This window comes from Dama dama, chromosome 4 (assembly GCF_033118175.1).
Source record: "Dama dama isolate Ldn47 chromosome 4, ASM3311817v1, whole genome shotgun sequence".
In the NCBI taxonomy this organism is placed as follows: Eukaryota; Metazoa; Chordata; class Mammalia; order Artiodactyla; family Cervidae; genus Dama; species Dama dama.
In genome coordinates this window covers 62,048,525-62,065,160 of record NC_083684.1, presented here as the reverse complement: position 1 = coordinate 62,065,160, position 16,636 = coordinate 62,048,525, and the positions used below count along the sequence as shown (strand labels likewise).

At 53.8% G+C, this 16,636-nt stretch overlaps 1 protein-coding gene across 2 annotated transcripts in view; it reads right to left on the bottom strand.

Moving 5' to 3' along the window:
- Positions 1 to 16,636, bottom strand: part of MYH14 (myosin heavy chain 14) — an 87,947-nt gene that overhangs the window by 15,009 nt on the left and 56,302 nt on the right. For both annotated transcript variants that reach the window (XM_061139883.1, XM_061139884.1), the window contains 12 exons: positions 15,558 to 15,666; positions 13,602 to 13,733; positions 12,549 to 12,755; positions 11,016 to 11,153; positions 9,097 to 9,220; positions 8,324 to 8,495; positions 6,315 to 6,527; positions 5,605 to 5,749; positions 4,053 to 4,259; positions 2,098 to 2,202; positions 1,848 to 2,000; positions 434 to 682 (listed from right to left, as the gene is read on the bottom strand). In XM_061139883.1, coding sequence (XP_060995866.1) covers positions 434 to 682; positions 1,848 to 2,000; positions 2,098 to 2,202; positions 4,053 to 4,259; positions 5,605 to 5,749; positions 6,315 to 6,527; positions 8,324 to 8,495; positions 9,097 to 9,220; positions 11,016 to 11,153; positions 12,549 to 12,755; positions 13,602 to 13,733; positions 15,558 to 15,666 — 1,954 coding nt within the window. The remainder of the gene's footprint in view (positions 1 to 433; positions 683 to 1,847; positions 2,001 to 2,097; positions 2,203 to 4,052; positions 4,260 to 5,604; positions 5,750 to 6,314; positions 6,528 to 8,323; positions 8,496 to 9,096; positions 9,221 to 11,015; positions 11,154 to 12,548; positions 12,756 to 13,601; positions 13,734 to 15,557; positions 15,667 to 16,636) is intronic.

Below are 16,636 nucleotides of genomic sequence, written 5' to 3'. Positions count from 1 at the left end.
CAACAACAACAGTAGCACAGAGTCCTAATCACCAGACTGCCAGGGAATTCCCTTATCCCCATTTTCTAGATGGGCAAACTGAGGCTGAAATGGGACAAGCAGTTTGCCTGAGGCCCACGGTGAGTCAGCAGCAGAAGCAAGATGTGTTATTTCATTTCACCTTCCTAAGTATACCCTCTGGTGTATCTGCAGGACACTTTTGGGAGTAACAGTGGGTGCCAGCAGTAATTATTTGGGGGCAGGAGACATAAGCCAGGACTGATGGGCGTTCTATTCTACAGGGGCTCAGAGGGAAGAGGCATCTTGCCCGAAGGTCCTTGCAGATTCACAGCTGAACTGTGACATCACCTGTTACTGATGGCTCACAATGACCGTGACGGGCAGCGGGGGTGAGCATCCCAGTTCCCCAGGTGGCTAACCCAAGGTGCCTCACCTGGTCAAACTTGCGCTGCTTCTTCTCCAGCGCGCTCACGAGCTGTCGCTGCTGCTCCAGGTCCACCGTGGCATCGTCCAGCTCCTGCTGCAGCCGCCGGCGGCCCCGCTCCAGCCGCTCCACCACTTCCGCCTTTTCTGCCAGGCGCTGGTTCAGGGCCTCAGCCTCTCGGGCCGCCCGGCGCCGAGCCTCCTCCCCTGCCTCCAGGGCCCCTGCCTCCTCTTCCTGGCGCCGCCGCCACTCTGAGAGCTGGGGTTGGGGGTGGAGGAGAGAGAGGGAGGGTGGCACCCGTGTCTGCGACCCAGGTGTGAGTTGGTAGGGCCCCATTTCCCAGATGAAGAGACTGAGGCCCAGAGAGGGAAATGATTCACTCTGTTGGGCACTTCGGCCTGAAGAGTAGGGATGAGGTTGTGAGTTCTTGGAGCCCCAGTTCCTCTAGGATATTAAAATGGTTCCCACAGGACCCAGAAGATGAATCAGACCTGGGTTCTGTCCTGGGGAACCCCCAGTCTGATGGGGGAGACTGAGTGTCACAACCAGGGTGATAGAGGCTAAGGTAGAAATAGGGAAGCCACAGGTGTCCACCAGACGGGTTCAAAAATCTATCCATAACATTCAAGAGACTCCCTGGAGGAGGGAGCATTTGTGATGGATCTTGAAGTATGCATAGGAGTTTTCCAGTTAAAGAAGGATATTCACAGGCATACATTCATCACTCATTCGTTCAACAGGCATTTCTCAAGGCATCCCATACATCAGGCACTATGTTGGCTTAGGCTGGGGACCCAGATCTAACTCTGATGGGGTTGTACCTTCAAGGAGCTTTCAGTCTGGCGGGGGGACTCATGGGCAATGACAGTTCTAGCCAGTCAGGGTGACCGGAGTGGGGACAAAGGAGAAAGAAGGGTTATGGGAGCTCAGAGAGGGGTAGTGAGTAATTTCTTAGAACAGGAGAGGTGGTTGCTAAGTCCTAAAAAATGAAAAGCGTTTTGCCACATGAAGTGAGGAAAGAGAGATGAGAGATGAATACAGCTAACGATGAAAGAAGGCCCAGAGAATGCAGGGTCTCTGACAACCTGGTGAGAGGCATGGGTTTTTTTCCAGGGCGGGTAGCTGGGGAGCCCTGGGAGGTGTGTGACCAAGGAAAAGGTTGCATCCGCTCGGGCTTTAGAAGGACCATGTGAAGGATGAGTTGGAAGGGCAGAGATTAGAGGCAGGGAGGTTTGAAGGGAGGCTGGGAGGAGGATGCAGGTGACAGGATGAAGTTTGCGCAGGGCTGGGGCTGTGGGGACAGAGAAGAGGGGAGCCTGGCTTGCAGCGGTCTGGCCTGCGACACGCCGGCCCGCGGGGTCACCCTGTGAGCCCGGGACCCCAGGAGGAGCCGGGTGGGGGATCTCCCTGCAGGGCTGTTCACCTGGGCCTGGGCGGCCTGCAGCTCGCGGCCCGCCCGCTCCCTGGCGGTCGCTTCCTCGTCCAACTGCTCCCGCAGCCCGGCTGCCTCCACCTCCAGGGCTCGTGCCCGGGACCCCAGGGCCAGCTTCGCCCTGGTCTCCTCCTGCAGCAGCTCCTGAAGGTGGACGGGAGGATGATGTTTAGTGTGGGCAGGAGGGTGGGGGTGGGGGTCTGGGTTGGGGAGCGGGTGGTGAGATGGGGGCTGGGGTCACCTGGGCATCGTGGAGCTGGGCCTCCATGCTTGTCAGCTCCTTGCTCAGCCTGATGGCTCTGGACTCGGCCTCGCTCAGGGCTCCGGACACATTCTCGAGTTCAGCCTGTGCGGAAGGGGCGTCTTATAATGGCAGCTTCCTGCCAGCCAAGCCCCCTGCTTCCCTGCCTCCGATCCCCACTACCCACTGCTGGTGGGGATGTAAAAGGGTGCAGATGCCGCAATAATCAGTCTAGCAACTCCTTAAAATGGTTAAATGCAGAGTTTCCATGTGAAAGTGAAAGTGCTAGTCGTTCAGTCGTGTCTGCCTCTTTGTGACCCCATGCACCATAGCCCATCAGGCTCCTCTGTCCATGGGATTCTCCAGGCAAGAATACTGGAGTGGGTTGCCATTCCCTTCTCCAGGGGATCTTCCCGACCCAGGGATCGAACCCTGGTCCCCTGCACTGCAGGCAGACTCTTTACCATCTGAGCCACCAAGGATGTCAAACCAGAGTTTCCACAGGGCCCGGCATTCCGCTCCTGGGTCTGTACCCAGGAGAAATGAGAACAAGTCCATGCAAAAACCTGTACAGGGGGGTTCACAGAAGCAGTATTCACCGCTGCCAAAAGGTAGAAACAACCCAAACGTCCATCCATGGATGACTGGATAAACAAAATGTGGTCTCGCTAGACAATGGAATATTATCCAGCCATAAAAATAATGAAGTACAGAGAGACGCTACAACATGGATGAACCTTGACAACATTATGCTTTATGTGAACAACATTATGTGAAGTCAGACACAAGATACGTATTGTATGATTCCATTTCTATGAAATGTCCAGAATAGGAAATCTAAAGAGACAGAAAGTAGATTAGTGATTGCTGGGGTAGGGGATGAGACTGGGGGACCTTAACCCTAACTCTCGTACAGGATTTCTTCCCAGGGCGATGAAAATGTCCTAAAATTAGATTATGGTGATAAATGTACAACTCTATGCATATACTAAAACTCATTGTTCCGTTGCTCCGTGGTGTCCAACTCTTTGCAACCTCATGGACTGCAGCACACCAAGCTTCCTTGTCCTTCACTATCTCCTGGAGTTTGCTCCAACTCATGGCCATTTAATCAGTGATGCTATCTAACAGTCTCATCCTCTGTCGCCCCCCTTCTCCTCCTGCCCTCAGTCTTTCCCAGCCTCAGGGTCTTTTCTAAGAGTCGGTTCTTCATATCAGGTGGCCAAAGTATTGAAGCTTCAGTTTCAGCATCAGTCCTTCCAATGAATATTCAGGGTTGATTTCCTTTAGGACGGACTGCTTTGATTTTAAATGGGTGAGTTATACAGTATGTGAGTTATATTTCAATAAAGCTGTTCTCCTGGGACCCAAATCACCACCACAATGATCCTGGATGCAGCTCCTGGCCTCGTGTTCTCAGCAATAAACAGGTATTTGTCATTTAGTTAAAAACATAATACAATTAAAATAAAAAACCCACATCTCTCCTAACAATCACAGCATGATATTTTCTACCTACAGGTTCAAGTGTTCGACCTGGGTTTTTCTAATCAGACCATGGATTATTTACGGCCAGAAGATAAGAAGGTGAAGGGTGGGCACTGTGGCAGGGTTAAGAGCTGCAATCCAGTTAGTCATGCCTGGATTCACGCTTTGGCTCTGAGGGACCTTAGACAACCAGCTTCACCTCCCTGGGCCTCAGTTTCCCTGTGTGTAAAATGGGAACAATATTAGCACTTCCTTCAGAGGAGGGTTGGGAGGCTTTAATGAAAATACACAGGATGTTTGGTGTATAGCAACCACTCACCAGATACTGGCTGTTAATGTGTGATAATGCTGAAAAAGTTGGCAGGGATAGCAGGGTTGATGTGGACCAAACCGAAGCCCAGAGGGGGCAGGCATCTCACCCAAAGCCACACAGCAGACACCACTGCTGAGCTGGGTGCCCCACTCACCTGGGCTCGCTGCAGCTTCTCCGCAGCCTCTGCTCGGGCCCGCTCCCCGTCTCCCGCGCGGCCCTGCACCTCCTGCAGCTGGGACTCCAGGCGCCGCCTCCGCTGCTCACCCTCCTGCCGCGCGGTCTGCAGGTTGCTAAGCTCCGTCCGCAGCTCAGACACTTCAGCCTCCAGAGTCAAGCGGGTCTTCTCCCATGTGCCTTTGCTCTGAGGTGGGAGAGAGATGGCAGCGATTTATGACTCCCTTTCTCTACGTGGCCAGGCACAGGCACGCCCCATGTCCTTTGCACTATTTCCTCTGGAACCCCTCACCATTCCTTAAACACCCAGGCACACTCCTGCCCCAGGGCCTTTGCACTGACTGTTCCCTCTGCCCGGGACATGTTTCCCAGGATGCCAAGATGGGATCACCCTTCGCTTCCTTCAGTGGTTTTTCTTTTGATGTGACCATCTTTATTTTTGGCCGTGCTGGGTCTTTGTGTCTTCGAGGGGGCTTTCTCAGGGTGTGGGGAGCAGGGGCTGCTCTCTAGGTGCCATGTATGGGCTTCACATTGCCGTGGTTTCTCCTGTGGAGCATGGGCGCTAGGGCATGCGAGCTTCAGTAGTTTTGGCTCCTGGGCTCTAGCGCACAGGCTCAATAGTTGTGGTGCAAGGGCTTAGTTGTCCCGAGGCATGTGGGATCTTCCCAGCCCAGGGATCAAACCCATGTCCCCTGCATTGGCAGGCAGATTCTTTACCACTGAGCCTCCTGGGAAGCCTCTTCCTTCAGTTTTTTACTCATAGGTCACCTTTTCATAGAATTTCTCCATGGCCTTCTCTATTTCAAATCACAAAATACCCCTCTCGCCCCATATTAGCATTCTGACCCCCCTTTTTGTTCATCATTTTCCCATAGCACTTATAACCCTGATATGTACTATGAATCTGTTTAGATTGTTTACACTCTGCCTCTCCTGCTAAAACATCAGCTCCACAATAAAAGTGGCTACTGGTTGTCTGGTTCATACTTGGGGCCCTCAATATCACGCCGGGAACACAGCACATATTCAGCAAACGTTCGCTGAATGAAAGATGGATCAGAGGGGCTTCTCTGGTGGCTTAGTGGTAAAGAATCCATCTGCCAATGCAGGAGATATGGGTTCGATCCCCGGTCTAGAAAGATCCCACATGCCTACAGAGCAACTCAGCCCCAGGGCCACAGCTATTGAGCCTGTGCTCTAGAGTCTGGGAGCCACAACCACTGAAGCCTGAAAGCTCTAGAGCCTTGCTCTGTGACAAGAGGAACCACTGCAATGAGAGGCCCGAGCACTGCAGCTAGACAGCAGCCCCCACTCACCACAACTAGAGAAAAGCCTGAGCAGCAGCGAGACCCAGCATGGCCAAAAATAAATACATAAATACAATTATTTTTTAAAAAAAGATGGATCGGAGACATGAATACCTGAGGAGAGAAGGGGGCTGGCCTAGGACCAGCCAGAAATACCTCCCCCACCCAGCATCCCACTTTGCCGCCCCGTGGCTCCCCAGAAACCCCAGCCCCGTCCCAACCCACCCTCCGGGCTTGTTCCAGCTGCTCCGCCAGCTCTCCCAGGGCCTGGCCATGGCGCTGCCGCAGCTCCTGCACTGCCACCTCGTGAATGCGAGTCTCCTCCTCCAGAGCCTTCTTCAACTCTGTCACCTCCTGCTCTCTCTTGGACCTTTTATTGGGGAAGGGGGACGGGGAATAGAATTTCAGACCAGAGCAAGACTGGGACTTCAGGGCAGCCCCCACCAGCTGGCTGTGCCTCCTCTTCTTTCCCTCCAAGGATGGGGACTTCATTCTATATTCCTCGAGGAGTATGGGTGGTGATGCTGCAGGAGGAGTGTGGCTTTAAGAGTGAGCTCCTACGCATCTGTCAAAACCCTATTCAAAACGCCCCTTCTCAAGGAAGTCTTCTCCAACTCCCTCCCACAGAGTGATACAGGGGTCTTCTCTGATCATCCACGATGGCCTGTCCTACTCCATTAAAGCTCACTTGGCTCTGGACCGGGTCTGTCTTTGCCTGAATCTGCCTACTCCTAGACTGGGAGTTCCAGAGGGCAATGCCTGAGTCTGATCCATTTATGTCCCCAGCTTGGTCCAGAGCCAGTGCCCAGAAAACAACTGGTGAATGACTCAACATCTGTGCAGATGGAGAGTTTGGACCCATGTCCTTTTCCTCTCCTCCCAACCCGGCTCTACAGGTGTCCAACTGGTGCCAGCTGCCAGCCGCCCAGCCTCACCGGAGCTCCTGCTGCGCGTTGGTGGAGTCCAGCGTGTCCTCCAGCTCGCCCCGCAGTGCCTCCAGCTCCTCGCCCAGGTCCCGGCGCTGCTTCTCCGCCTTGGCCCTGGCTGCACGCTCGGCCTCCAGGTCCTCCTGGGCCTCGGCCAGCCCAGCCTGCGCCTCCCGCAGGGATTTGAGTAGCTGGGCCCGGGCTCCACCCTCTTCCTCTGCCCTGGGGGTGGACAAGGACCAAGGGGGTTCGTACGGTGACAGGTAGGGAGTGGGGATGATTTCTGGGGGGGGCGGAGGGACAAGACACGGCCAGTTCCAGATTCGAATCCCAGCTCTGTCCTCGGACACGTGCCTCTAGGACTCAGAGCCTCAACTTCCCTAGCTGTAAAGTGGGGATGGCACCACTGGTATCATGAGGATACTTACTAAGCTCCCTCCGCCTGAGAGCCCTTTGCCTTATCATCCCATGTGATGTTCACGCCCACGCAGGAAACTGGGGCACAGAGTGGGAAAGTACTTGCCCCGGTCACATGGTCAGTGGGTGGCTGACCCCTGAGCCCCTCCTCATGACCCCTCCAGGATCGAGCTCTTGCAAAGAGGAGCCGAACGGAGGAGCAGTGTGGGCTGCAGGTTAGACAGCTCAGGGAAATATGCTGATCACAGTTTGTGTCCCCTGCTTGGCCACCTGCCCTGGCAAGTGACAAGCTCTCTGAACTGCAGGCTCCCGGTTTGTGAGACAGCATGGCTGCCCACGTCACAGGACTGCCACGAGAATGGCAATGGAAACAGATACGAGTGCCAAAGGCTACACGTTACACAGTTCCACCTATGAGAAGTAGCAAGAACCAGCAAACCTAGGTGGACAGAGAGCACACCGGTGGGAGCCAAGGGCTGGGGGGAGGGGGCAGCTGGGGAGGGAGTTTTTAATGGGATTTTTTTCTGAGGTGATGGCAGTGATCACACAGCATTGTGAATTACCAAACACCACTCAGTGGTATGCTTTAAAATGCTTAATTTTGCTAAGCGAATTTCACCTCAATGCAAAAGGCAAAAAAATAACAGCAATAATGGAAAGTAGGAACAGACACACCACAGCATCAACTGAGGCCTTAGGGTGTGCCAAGCATGTCCTCAGCGCTTTCTTATTTAACCCCCACACTAACCCTGGGCTTCCCAGATGGCTCAGATGCTAAAGAATCTGCCTGCAATGCAGGAAACTCGGTTTCGATCCTTGGGTCGGGAAGATCCCCTGGAGAAGGAAATGTCAACCCACTCCAGTATTCTTGCCTGGGAAATCCCATGGACAGAGGAGGCTGGTGGGCTACAGTCCATGCGGTCACAAAGGGTCGGACACGACTGAGTGACTATCACACTAACCCTGGGAGAGCTTCTATAATCACCCCCATTTTCCAGATGGAGAAACTAAGACTTGAGAGGTGATGTTACTCGGGTAAGGTCATGTGGCCAGAAAGGGGAGGAGCTGGGATTTGAGGGTGCACGTTAACTCTCCCCCACCAACCCGTGTCGCATCGATTCTGCAATGCACGTTTCCCCAACATTGTAGCTGCTCTGAATTCCAGCTGCATCCATATACAATGGCGCCTAAGGTCACAAGGGTGAAAAGCATCTGAAACAGTGCGTGCCATATCTGGCACACAGTAAGCGCTCAGTAATTGTGAATGACTGACATTATGATGATTATGACTCCTAAGACGGCCAGATCACTTATACAATCACAGCGGATTCTGAGTTGTTCAGCTTTGAGAGGCTGGGGGATTGGGGTGGGGAGAAGAAGATAAAAGCATTTTCTGGCCTCAGTGCAAGAAACTGTTAAGTTACTAGACACGCAGGGCCTGCTTTCAGTTTTCCCTTAAGCAGGCGGGCTTGGAACTCTGGCTGTGTCCATCTTACAGAAGGGTACACTGAGGCTCTGTGGGTGAGCGGGTCTCAGCCGGGCGCCTCCACCGCCGCTAGGCGGCGCCCTCGTGCCGCGCGCCCCGCCGGCCCACCCCGCACCTGGCCAAGGCGGCCTGCAGCTCCTCCTCCTTGCGGCCCAGCTGGGCGCGCAGCTCCTCCGCCCGCTGCTGCTGTTCGGCCATCTGCTCCTGCAGCTCCGAGCCCTCCACGTCCAGCCGCCGCTTCAGCTTCTCCAGTTCCTGGCGGCTTTTCTCCTCCTTTCGGAGGCGGTCTGAGGCGGGAGGCGGGGCGGGCCACGCATGAGGGAGCCAGACCCACACCCCCAGGGAGACCCCCAGCCCCCTCGCCCCAATCATCGCACACACTTTCGGGGCGTCAAGCTGAGCTCAGCCTCTCTTTCCACCCCTCCCCATCTTTCCCAGCTTCCCCACCCCTGGGACAGCCCACTGGCCCCATCCCAGACCAGACTCCCGAGGCCGTCCTCCCCTCTCGCCCCCCCACCCCCAGCCCCTGCCGGCTGGCCGGCTAGCTCTGCCCTGTCCTCTTCTCCAGGCCTTCCCAGCCTCCTCCGTGCTCCCTCCCTTCTGTCTCTGCTTCTGAATCCTCAGCAAGGGACAGAGAGGGAAAAAAAAAAAAGTGTCTGAAACAGTGGGACCATCAGCTAGAGAGAGTCACCCAAGATACCAAGGAGAGAGGAAGAGAACTGGATTGGGAGGGAGGACACACAACCTGTCCCCAGCCTTCTTTCCTGCCCCCATTTAGCAGATATGACCACTGAGGGCCCACAGCACATGAGGGTTATCCCTCCCACTCCACCCCCACCCCTACTGGAGCGTGCATAGGCCCCCCCACTGGAGGGGTGCAGGGCTCACCCTCCATGTCTGCAATGGTGGCCTCATATTTGAGTCGAAGCTTATTGAGGCTCTTGACTTTCTCCTCCTCCTCGGCTGCCTGGGATGAGAACTCGGACAGACGCTCCTCCAGCAGCTTCCGCTCCTGAGCATAGTGGGAGGTGGGGGTGGGAGTCAGGGGCTCGACACTCATCTTGGGTGTCATTCCCATCTGTGTTTCTGCTCACCTCCTTCCTTCCCTGACCCTTCCGGCTCCCACCCCCTTCCCTCCTTTCCCTTTCTCCACTGTCTATGACCCCATGCCACCCCCATCAGTTCTTGGACTGTTAACTGCATACGCTCCCACTATTGGAAGGATACCCCCATTCATTAACCCATCGGCCCTCGGATGGATGCTCATGTTGATTCGCATCACCTGCTATTATAAACATCACTGCACTGAACATCCTTGCACTTCAGCTGCGTGCACAGGTGAGCTCTGAAGCCTCGTCACTACTCCAGGTCCAATTCATCAGCACCAAATGGGAGCTTGTTAGGAATGGAATCTCGGGGTCCCCCCCCTAGACCTGCCGAGTCAGAATCTGCACTCTAACAAGTTCTCCCTGTGATTCTTGGGCACATGGGAGTTTGAGAAGCACTGGCCTGGAACAGCACTTTTTTCTTTTCTGTCTTTTTATTATTTTTTATTTTTTTTCATTATTTATGTATTTTTTGAGCAGCATTTTCCATACTGTGAGTGGTTTTGGAAATCTAGGCAGTGGGTTGGCACTACCTTAAAAAGGAAGACATAGAACAGAGTAGGAGAGAAGAGCCATTGCATTCAAGGAATGTTCCAGAAAACTCCTGTGCATCGTTGAGCTCTCAACTCAGGCACCAATGCCTCCAGGAAGCCTGTCCTGACCACGCCTAGTGCAGGTCAGAGCATCCCCTTCCACAGTTTTCTGTTCTTTTCTGACAGTTTATAATTATTTCACAATGTATGATTATGTTGATTTCCTGGGGTGACTCAGCTAGCATCCCCCTTGCCCATGACCTTGTGAAGAAGACTGAAATGTTTTTCTAGTTAGTTAAATGCCATATTCCCTGTGCCTAGCCCAGGGGTTTAACCCTGGGCAGGTTAAAGATGGTGGCAGACTCTTCACCACATGCCAAGCCATGGGCAGAGTTCCAATTCTCCACCCCTTGAATCTAGATTGAGTCTGCTTTAAGCTCAATGGTCTGCATATCACAGCCTGCAGGCCAAACGTGGCCCACTGCTTGTGTTTATAAATAAAGTTTTATTGAGATGCAGCCACACCCATTTGATCACAGACCATCTGTGGCTGCTTTCACATCATAAGGGCAGAATTGCATGGCTGTTACAGAAACAGAGCAGCCTGCTGAGCCCGGAATGTTTACTATCTGGCCTTTTAGAGAAAACCTTTGCCAACACCTGATGTATAGGATTCAGAGAAAGCGATGTCAGTTCCAGGCTTAAGCCTTTAAGAGGCCTGGTTGCTTCTGCTTCTTTTTCTAGGAGCCGTGAGCTGCCAGATGAGAAACCCAGGCTCTCTTGTGAGCAGAGAGGCCGCATGAAGGAGCACCCAGGCATCACCTTCCAGCCCCTGCCATCACGTCATGGCGACTGCCTAAGGGGACCACAGCCCAGCGGACCCACAGAACAATGGGATGTAATGAAATGGGGGTTGTTTTTAGCAATGAGGCTTTGGAGTGTCTGATGACACAGAGATAAATAATGACTCACAATAGCTGCTCAGTAAACACTGGCTGGAGTGAGGCTGTGACAGAGAGGCTAGGAGATGGGAAAAGTTCAGGGGAGACACAGCCAAGATGGAGAGTCCAAAGATTCCTAGAGGTGGGGCATGCTGGGGGTGGGAGATGCAGAGAGGGACCCAGCCCACCAGTGGGCCCACACCCTCCACCCTTGGGGGCTCACTGACCTTGCTCAGTTTGGCGTTCTGATCTTCCAAGAGTAACAGATCTTCCCCCAACTTTTTCAGCTTTGCCTCCGTCGTCACCTTCTCCAGCTGTAGCTTCTGCCGGGCCCCTTCCTCAGCCTCGAGGTGAGTCTCCAGCTCCTGGAGTATGGAGGAAGTGGGGTGAGGACCCAGAGGCTGGGGACTGGGGTGTGATGGGAAGGATGGGGGTGGTGGGGATGGCTCACAGACCCCCAGGGCGTGTGGCTCAGACAGGGCCACACTTTGGGTGGGGCTGGGAAGGACCCAACCATTACTTTCATTCATTGGCTCAATAAACATTGATTGAGTGCCTGGTAGGGGGGCCAGGCACTATTCAATGCATAGAACCTGGTGCCCAGAATACAATATCTATACCTTGTCTACACTGTCTGTATAGATATCTATACACAATATCTATACAGGGTACAGATATTATATCCTGGGGACCAGACAGGGTATCTGCTTATCCCCATCTATATACTTCAATTACCTGCTAGTCCTTGGAATTATTTAAGCAAAGCAATTGGGGGTGGTCCAATGGTTAGGACTCCTCACTTCCAATGCTGGGGGCATGAGTTCGGAGGCACGGGGATGGGGTGCCTGGCTGGAGAATTAAGATCAGGCACGCCATGTGGTGCACCAAAAGATAACGTAATTAATCAGACAAACCAGTCACATCTTCCTGCAGGAACCCAGGGTCACCTCACTCTCTCGTTACTACTAAGCCTGCCTCCCACAGCAGCAGCTGGTTCACTGCGTTCCTGAGTGCAAGCCCACCATGACCGTCCGTCACAGTGGCCGCCTCCCTCAGGCTGTGAGCATTTTTGACCAGTAACGTGCTTTCTTGCACATCTGTCCAGGATCAGGTGTGGTGTGTGAGGCCATCTCCATAACCGCAGGATAGGGCTCTCCCTCCCCAATGGGGTCAAGAGATGGTGATTAAAACACCACCGAGTTCTCAAAATGTGACCAGTCTGACTGAGGAGCTGAATTTCCAATTTAACTCAGCTTCTCTTAAATTGAAAACCACTCAGTTAATTATTGGGAAACTTTGAAGTATGTTTGGCCCAACTTGGGGATGTGAATCTACTTGTTTCCGCTGAAGAAGCAATGAAGCACAAATGCTGATGAAGTCCTGCCAGTGAGAATTCAGCATCTGAACTGAGATGTGCCTTAAGCGTAGAACACATCTGTGGGTTTTGAAGGGGAACCACGGGAGGGCAGCCAGCCTCAGAATGCAGCAGCACAGAGGCAAACGGAGCCAGGAGATGGAGAGAGGCAGGGTACTGAGGCAATTGCTTGAGCACCTGGATCCAGCCATGCCTGAAGCTGACCCCATTCCAGCGCCTCCCATTATTTGACCCGAGCAAACAAAAGTAGTCCTTTTGCTTAAGCCACTTTGAACTGAGACTTGTTTTTAAGAGGCAGGGTTTGCAAAAGCAGAGGTGGGTGGGGTCAACAGAAGGGGTGGGGGAGGCGGCCCGGCGCGCAGGCAGGGGGGCGGGGTGGGCAGACCTGTATATGTTGCTGCAGCCTCTTCTTCTCGGTTTGCAGCTGGCGGCTGCACTCCTCCTCCTCACCCACGCGGGCCTCCAGCTCGGACACCACCAGCTCGAGCTCCTGCTTCCGGGCTGCTAGCCGCCCCCGGGTCTCCTCAGCCTCAGCACACAGCTCTGCCTCTGCGCGCAGCTGCTCTGCCAGGCGGGCACGCTCCTCTTCCAGCTGGGGACGGGGTGGCGGGGGGTCAGCGGCTGCTAGGCAGTGCTCCCAGGATGGCCCTCCACGGAGCACTAGGGTCTCCTGCCCCCTGATCTAGTCTGCCCTGGGAGCCTGGGGCGGGCAGGAGGAAGGGATGGAAGACAGTCCCCCAACCTGCCCGTCATCTCAGGATAAGCCCCAGTCACCGAGTCAGCCCTCTGGGTTCCTCCGTCTCCCTCACTTCCCTATAGTCCGTCAGTCCCCCTCCATCCCTCCTGCCCTGCCACCCCACTCTGTCCCCATAACCCTAACAGGCTCAGGTTTCATCCTCTCCCAGTGGACTCTTCCTGGCCTCCCAGCCTCCAGCTTCTCCATCTCCAGTCCATCCTCCATCCAAATGGCCTCTGGAGGACTTTCTGTCAGCTCACATTGCATTTACTACTCCCACGCCTAAAAATTCAACCAAAGGAAATAACTCCGAAAAAGCAAACAGAAAAAATGAACGAGAAGGGCTTTGCTTCGGCGTTATTTTAAGATACCAGAAATACTGGCAACAGTGAAAGATCCCCCGCCTGCGGAGGGCGGCCCCACCACGAAACTGGACTCCTGCCCTGACCCCGTGCTGGACCAGCTACCTGAGCATCTCGTCTCAGCAGCACCAGCCCCACTCCCACCAGATACCCAGGCTACATCCCCAGGACCCTGCTCCCTGCATCTCACGGCTCACCACAGCACAGTTTCCGCCCCCATTCCGCCCCAGTGAAACTCCGCTGGCAATCTATTCCTGCCGCGCACTCCGTCGGAAGCCCCGCCCACCGCCACAGGCCCCGCCCACCGGCCCGCCCACCGCCCGATGGCCCCGCCCCTTACCTGCGCCACCCGGCCCTGGAGCTCGCCCACCTCGCGGGCACTCTGCTGCTGCAGCTCCTGCACTTTCTGTAGTTCCTGAGCCCGCGCCTGCAGCACCTCATCCTGCCGCGTTACCTGCAGCAGCGGCTTCACCTGTGGGGACAGCAGGGGGTGTGGATGGCTGGCTCCCACCGTGGGAGGCCACTGGGCTTGGAAGCTAACAGCTCACACTCTGAGAGGAGCCTCATTCCTGGGTTCTCATGCCAGCTCCTCCACTTCCGGCTTTGTCACCTCATCTATAAAAGTGGGATGAGAGGGGCTTCCCCGGGTGGTCCAGTGGTTAAGACTCAGCCTTCCAATGCAGAGGGCACAGGTTTGATCCCCTGGTCAGGGAACTAAGATCCCACATGCCCACTGGTTTGGCCACAAATTTAAAAAAAGAAGAAGAAAAAGACTGTGCTTTCCACTATGGAAAACAGTGTGGAGAGTTCTTAAAAAACTCGAAATAGAACTGCCATATGACCCAGCAAGCCCACTTCTGGGCATACACACTGAGGAAACCAGATCTGAAAGAGACACGTGCACCCCAATGTTCATCGCAGCATTGTTTATAATAGCCAGGACATGGAAGCAACCTAGATGCCCATTAGCAGATGAATGGATAAGGAAGCTGTGGTACATATACACCATGGAATATTACTCAGCCGTTAAAAAGAATTCATTTGAATCAGCTCTAATGAGATGGATGAAACTGGAGCCCATTACACAGAGTGAAGTAAGCCAGAAAGATAAAGAACATTACAGCATACTAACACATATATATGGAATTTAGGAAGATGGTAATGATAACCCTATACGCAAAACAGAAAAAGAGACACAGATGTACAGAACAGACTTTTGGACTCTGTGGGAGAAGGCGAGGGTGGGAGGTTTCGAGAGAACAGCATGTATATTATCTATAGGGAAACAGATCACCAGCCCAGGTGGGATGCATGAGACAAGTGCTCGGGCCTGGTGCACTGGGAAGACCCAGAGGAATCGGGTGGAGAGGGAGGTGGGAGGGGGGATCGGGATGGGGAACACATGTAACTCCATGGCTGATTCATGTCAATGTATGACAAAACCCACTGCAATGTTGTGAAGTAATTAGCCTCCAACTAATAAAAATAAATGAAAAAAAAAAAAGAAAGACTGTGCTTTCAATGAAGGGGATGTAGGTTGGATCCCTGGTCGGGGAACTAAGATCTTACATGTCCCTCACTGGGGCCAAAAACCAAAAAAAAAAAAAAAAAAAAAAAAAAAAAAATTGGGAATAATAACAGCCCCTATTTCACAGGGTTTTCAGAATGCATGGATGACTTCATATTTACCAAGAGTCTAGAACAGTCCAGGGTACATGACAAGCAGCACTAAATGTACCCCATTTTGCTACAGGATCGCTTTGCCTGCAGCAGCCACTGGCCACTCACAGTGTGCCACAAAGTTCTTAGTCCAAGTCCGTGGTGAAAGACGCACTTTACACTGTGTGATTCTGGCTGGAGAGACAGGCCAGCCCCACCCACACCTGAAGAACCCAAATGGAATTTTGGGCTGTGCCCCATGCACCTTTACCTTTCCTGACTTTAATGTCCATCCTTTCACTGTAATCAACTGTAACCATGAGTGCAACAGCTTTTCTAAGTTCTGTGAGTCCTTCCAGTGAATCATTGAATTCTAGGGGATCTTAGGTACACCCAACTCAACCCTAGACCCAGCCGCACCTAAAGCTATCCCGCATCTATTACCCACGCTGCTTTGAGTCAGATTTTCTGTCACTTGTTAACTGAAGAATCCCAAGGAACAAGAGTTGGGCTGATTGGTCCCATTTTACAGATGCAGAAAACTGAGGCCCAAACCAAGGAAGTCACTTGCCCAAGCAGATCTGGCCCCAAGGACCTGTCTCCTTGCCACTGGGGTCACCCCTCCAGATGCCCTCACCTTGATGAAGAGCCGCCACCACTGCCAGTGTCTCAGCTTGAGGTAAGCCGCACAGTTCCGCTGCATCACCCTCAGGGCGCTCTGCTGCTGCTGCCGCTTCTGGAAGGCCCTGAGTGGGGAGACAGGCAGGTGGGAGAAGGGAGACCTGGCTCCTCCAGGCCCTGTCCCCTTAGCAACCATTATTAAATGCCTACTGGGCTTCCCAGGTGGCGCTAGTGGTAAAGAACCTGCCTGTTAATGCAGGAGATGAAAGAGGCTTAAGATTGATCCCTGGGCTGGGAAGATTCCAACCCACTCCAGTATTCTTGCCTGGAGAATCCCATGGACAGGGAAGCCTGGTGGGCTACATTCCATGAGGTCGCAAGAGTCAGACATGACAAGCAACTTAGCCCCACCAGTCATGGGCATTGTTCTATTGTCGGTAAATCTTGTGTGCAGTCCATCAGTCTTTCTACCCTTGACTCTGGCCCCATAGCCCTAGCCCCAGTTCAGATCTCACTTTCTACCCTACCGGACACCCCAGCTTCCTTCCCAGCCTCCAGTCCATCCCTGACATGCTTCCAGAGAGGTCTTTCTACATCCACAGCTGACCCGGCCCTCTGCTGCCCCACACTGCCCCCAGACATAGTCCCTGCCCCTCAGCCTGGTGTCTGGGGAGTCCTTTAGTCTCTGATCCTTCCTCTGGGCCAGTTCGCAGGGAGAAGGGAACTTTCCTGAAAACTCCCCGCCTTCCTGAAATGTGCCAGGCTCTCACATTACCAGGCCTTGGCAGGCTGTCACTCCTGCCTGGAACACCTTCCCCATGGTCTTTCAAGAGGACCTGGTCTGCAGGGCCTCTCGCTGTAGCTGGACGACCCCCACTGAAGCACATCTCACCCTGGACTGTGACACTTTGTGCTGGCGTATGTCTCCCCCTCCAGATTGGAGTCCCTTGAGGTATTAGCCACTAGGGTGACCACCTCAACCCAGTTTGCCTGGGGCTTCCTGTTTTAGCACGAAGATCATGCATCCCAGGAAACCTCCAGTCCCAGGCAAACTGGGACGCTTGGTCACCCTATGGCTGAACTGAGCTCTTCTGT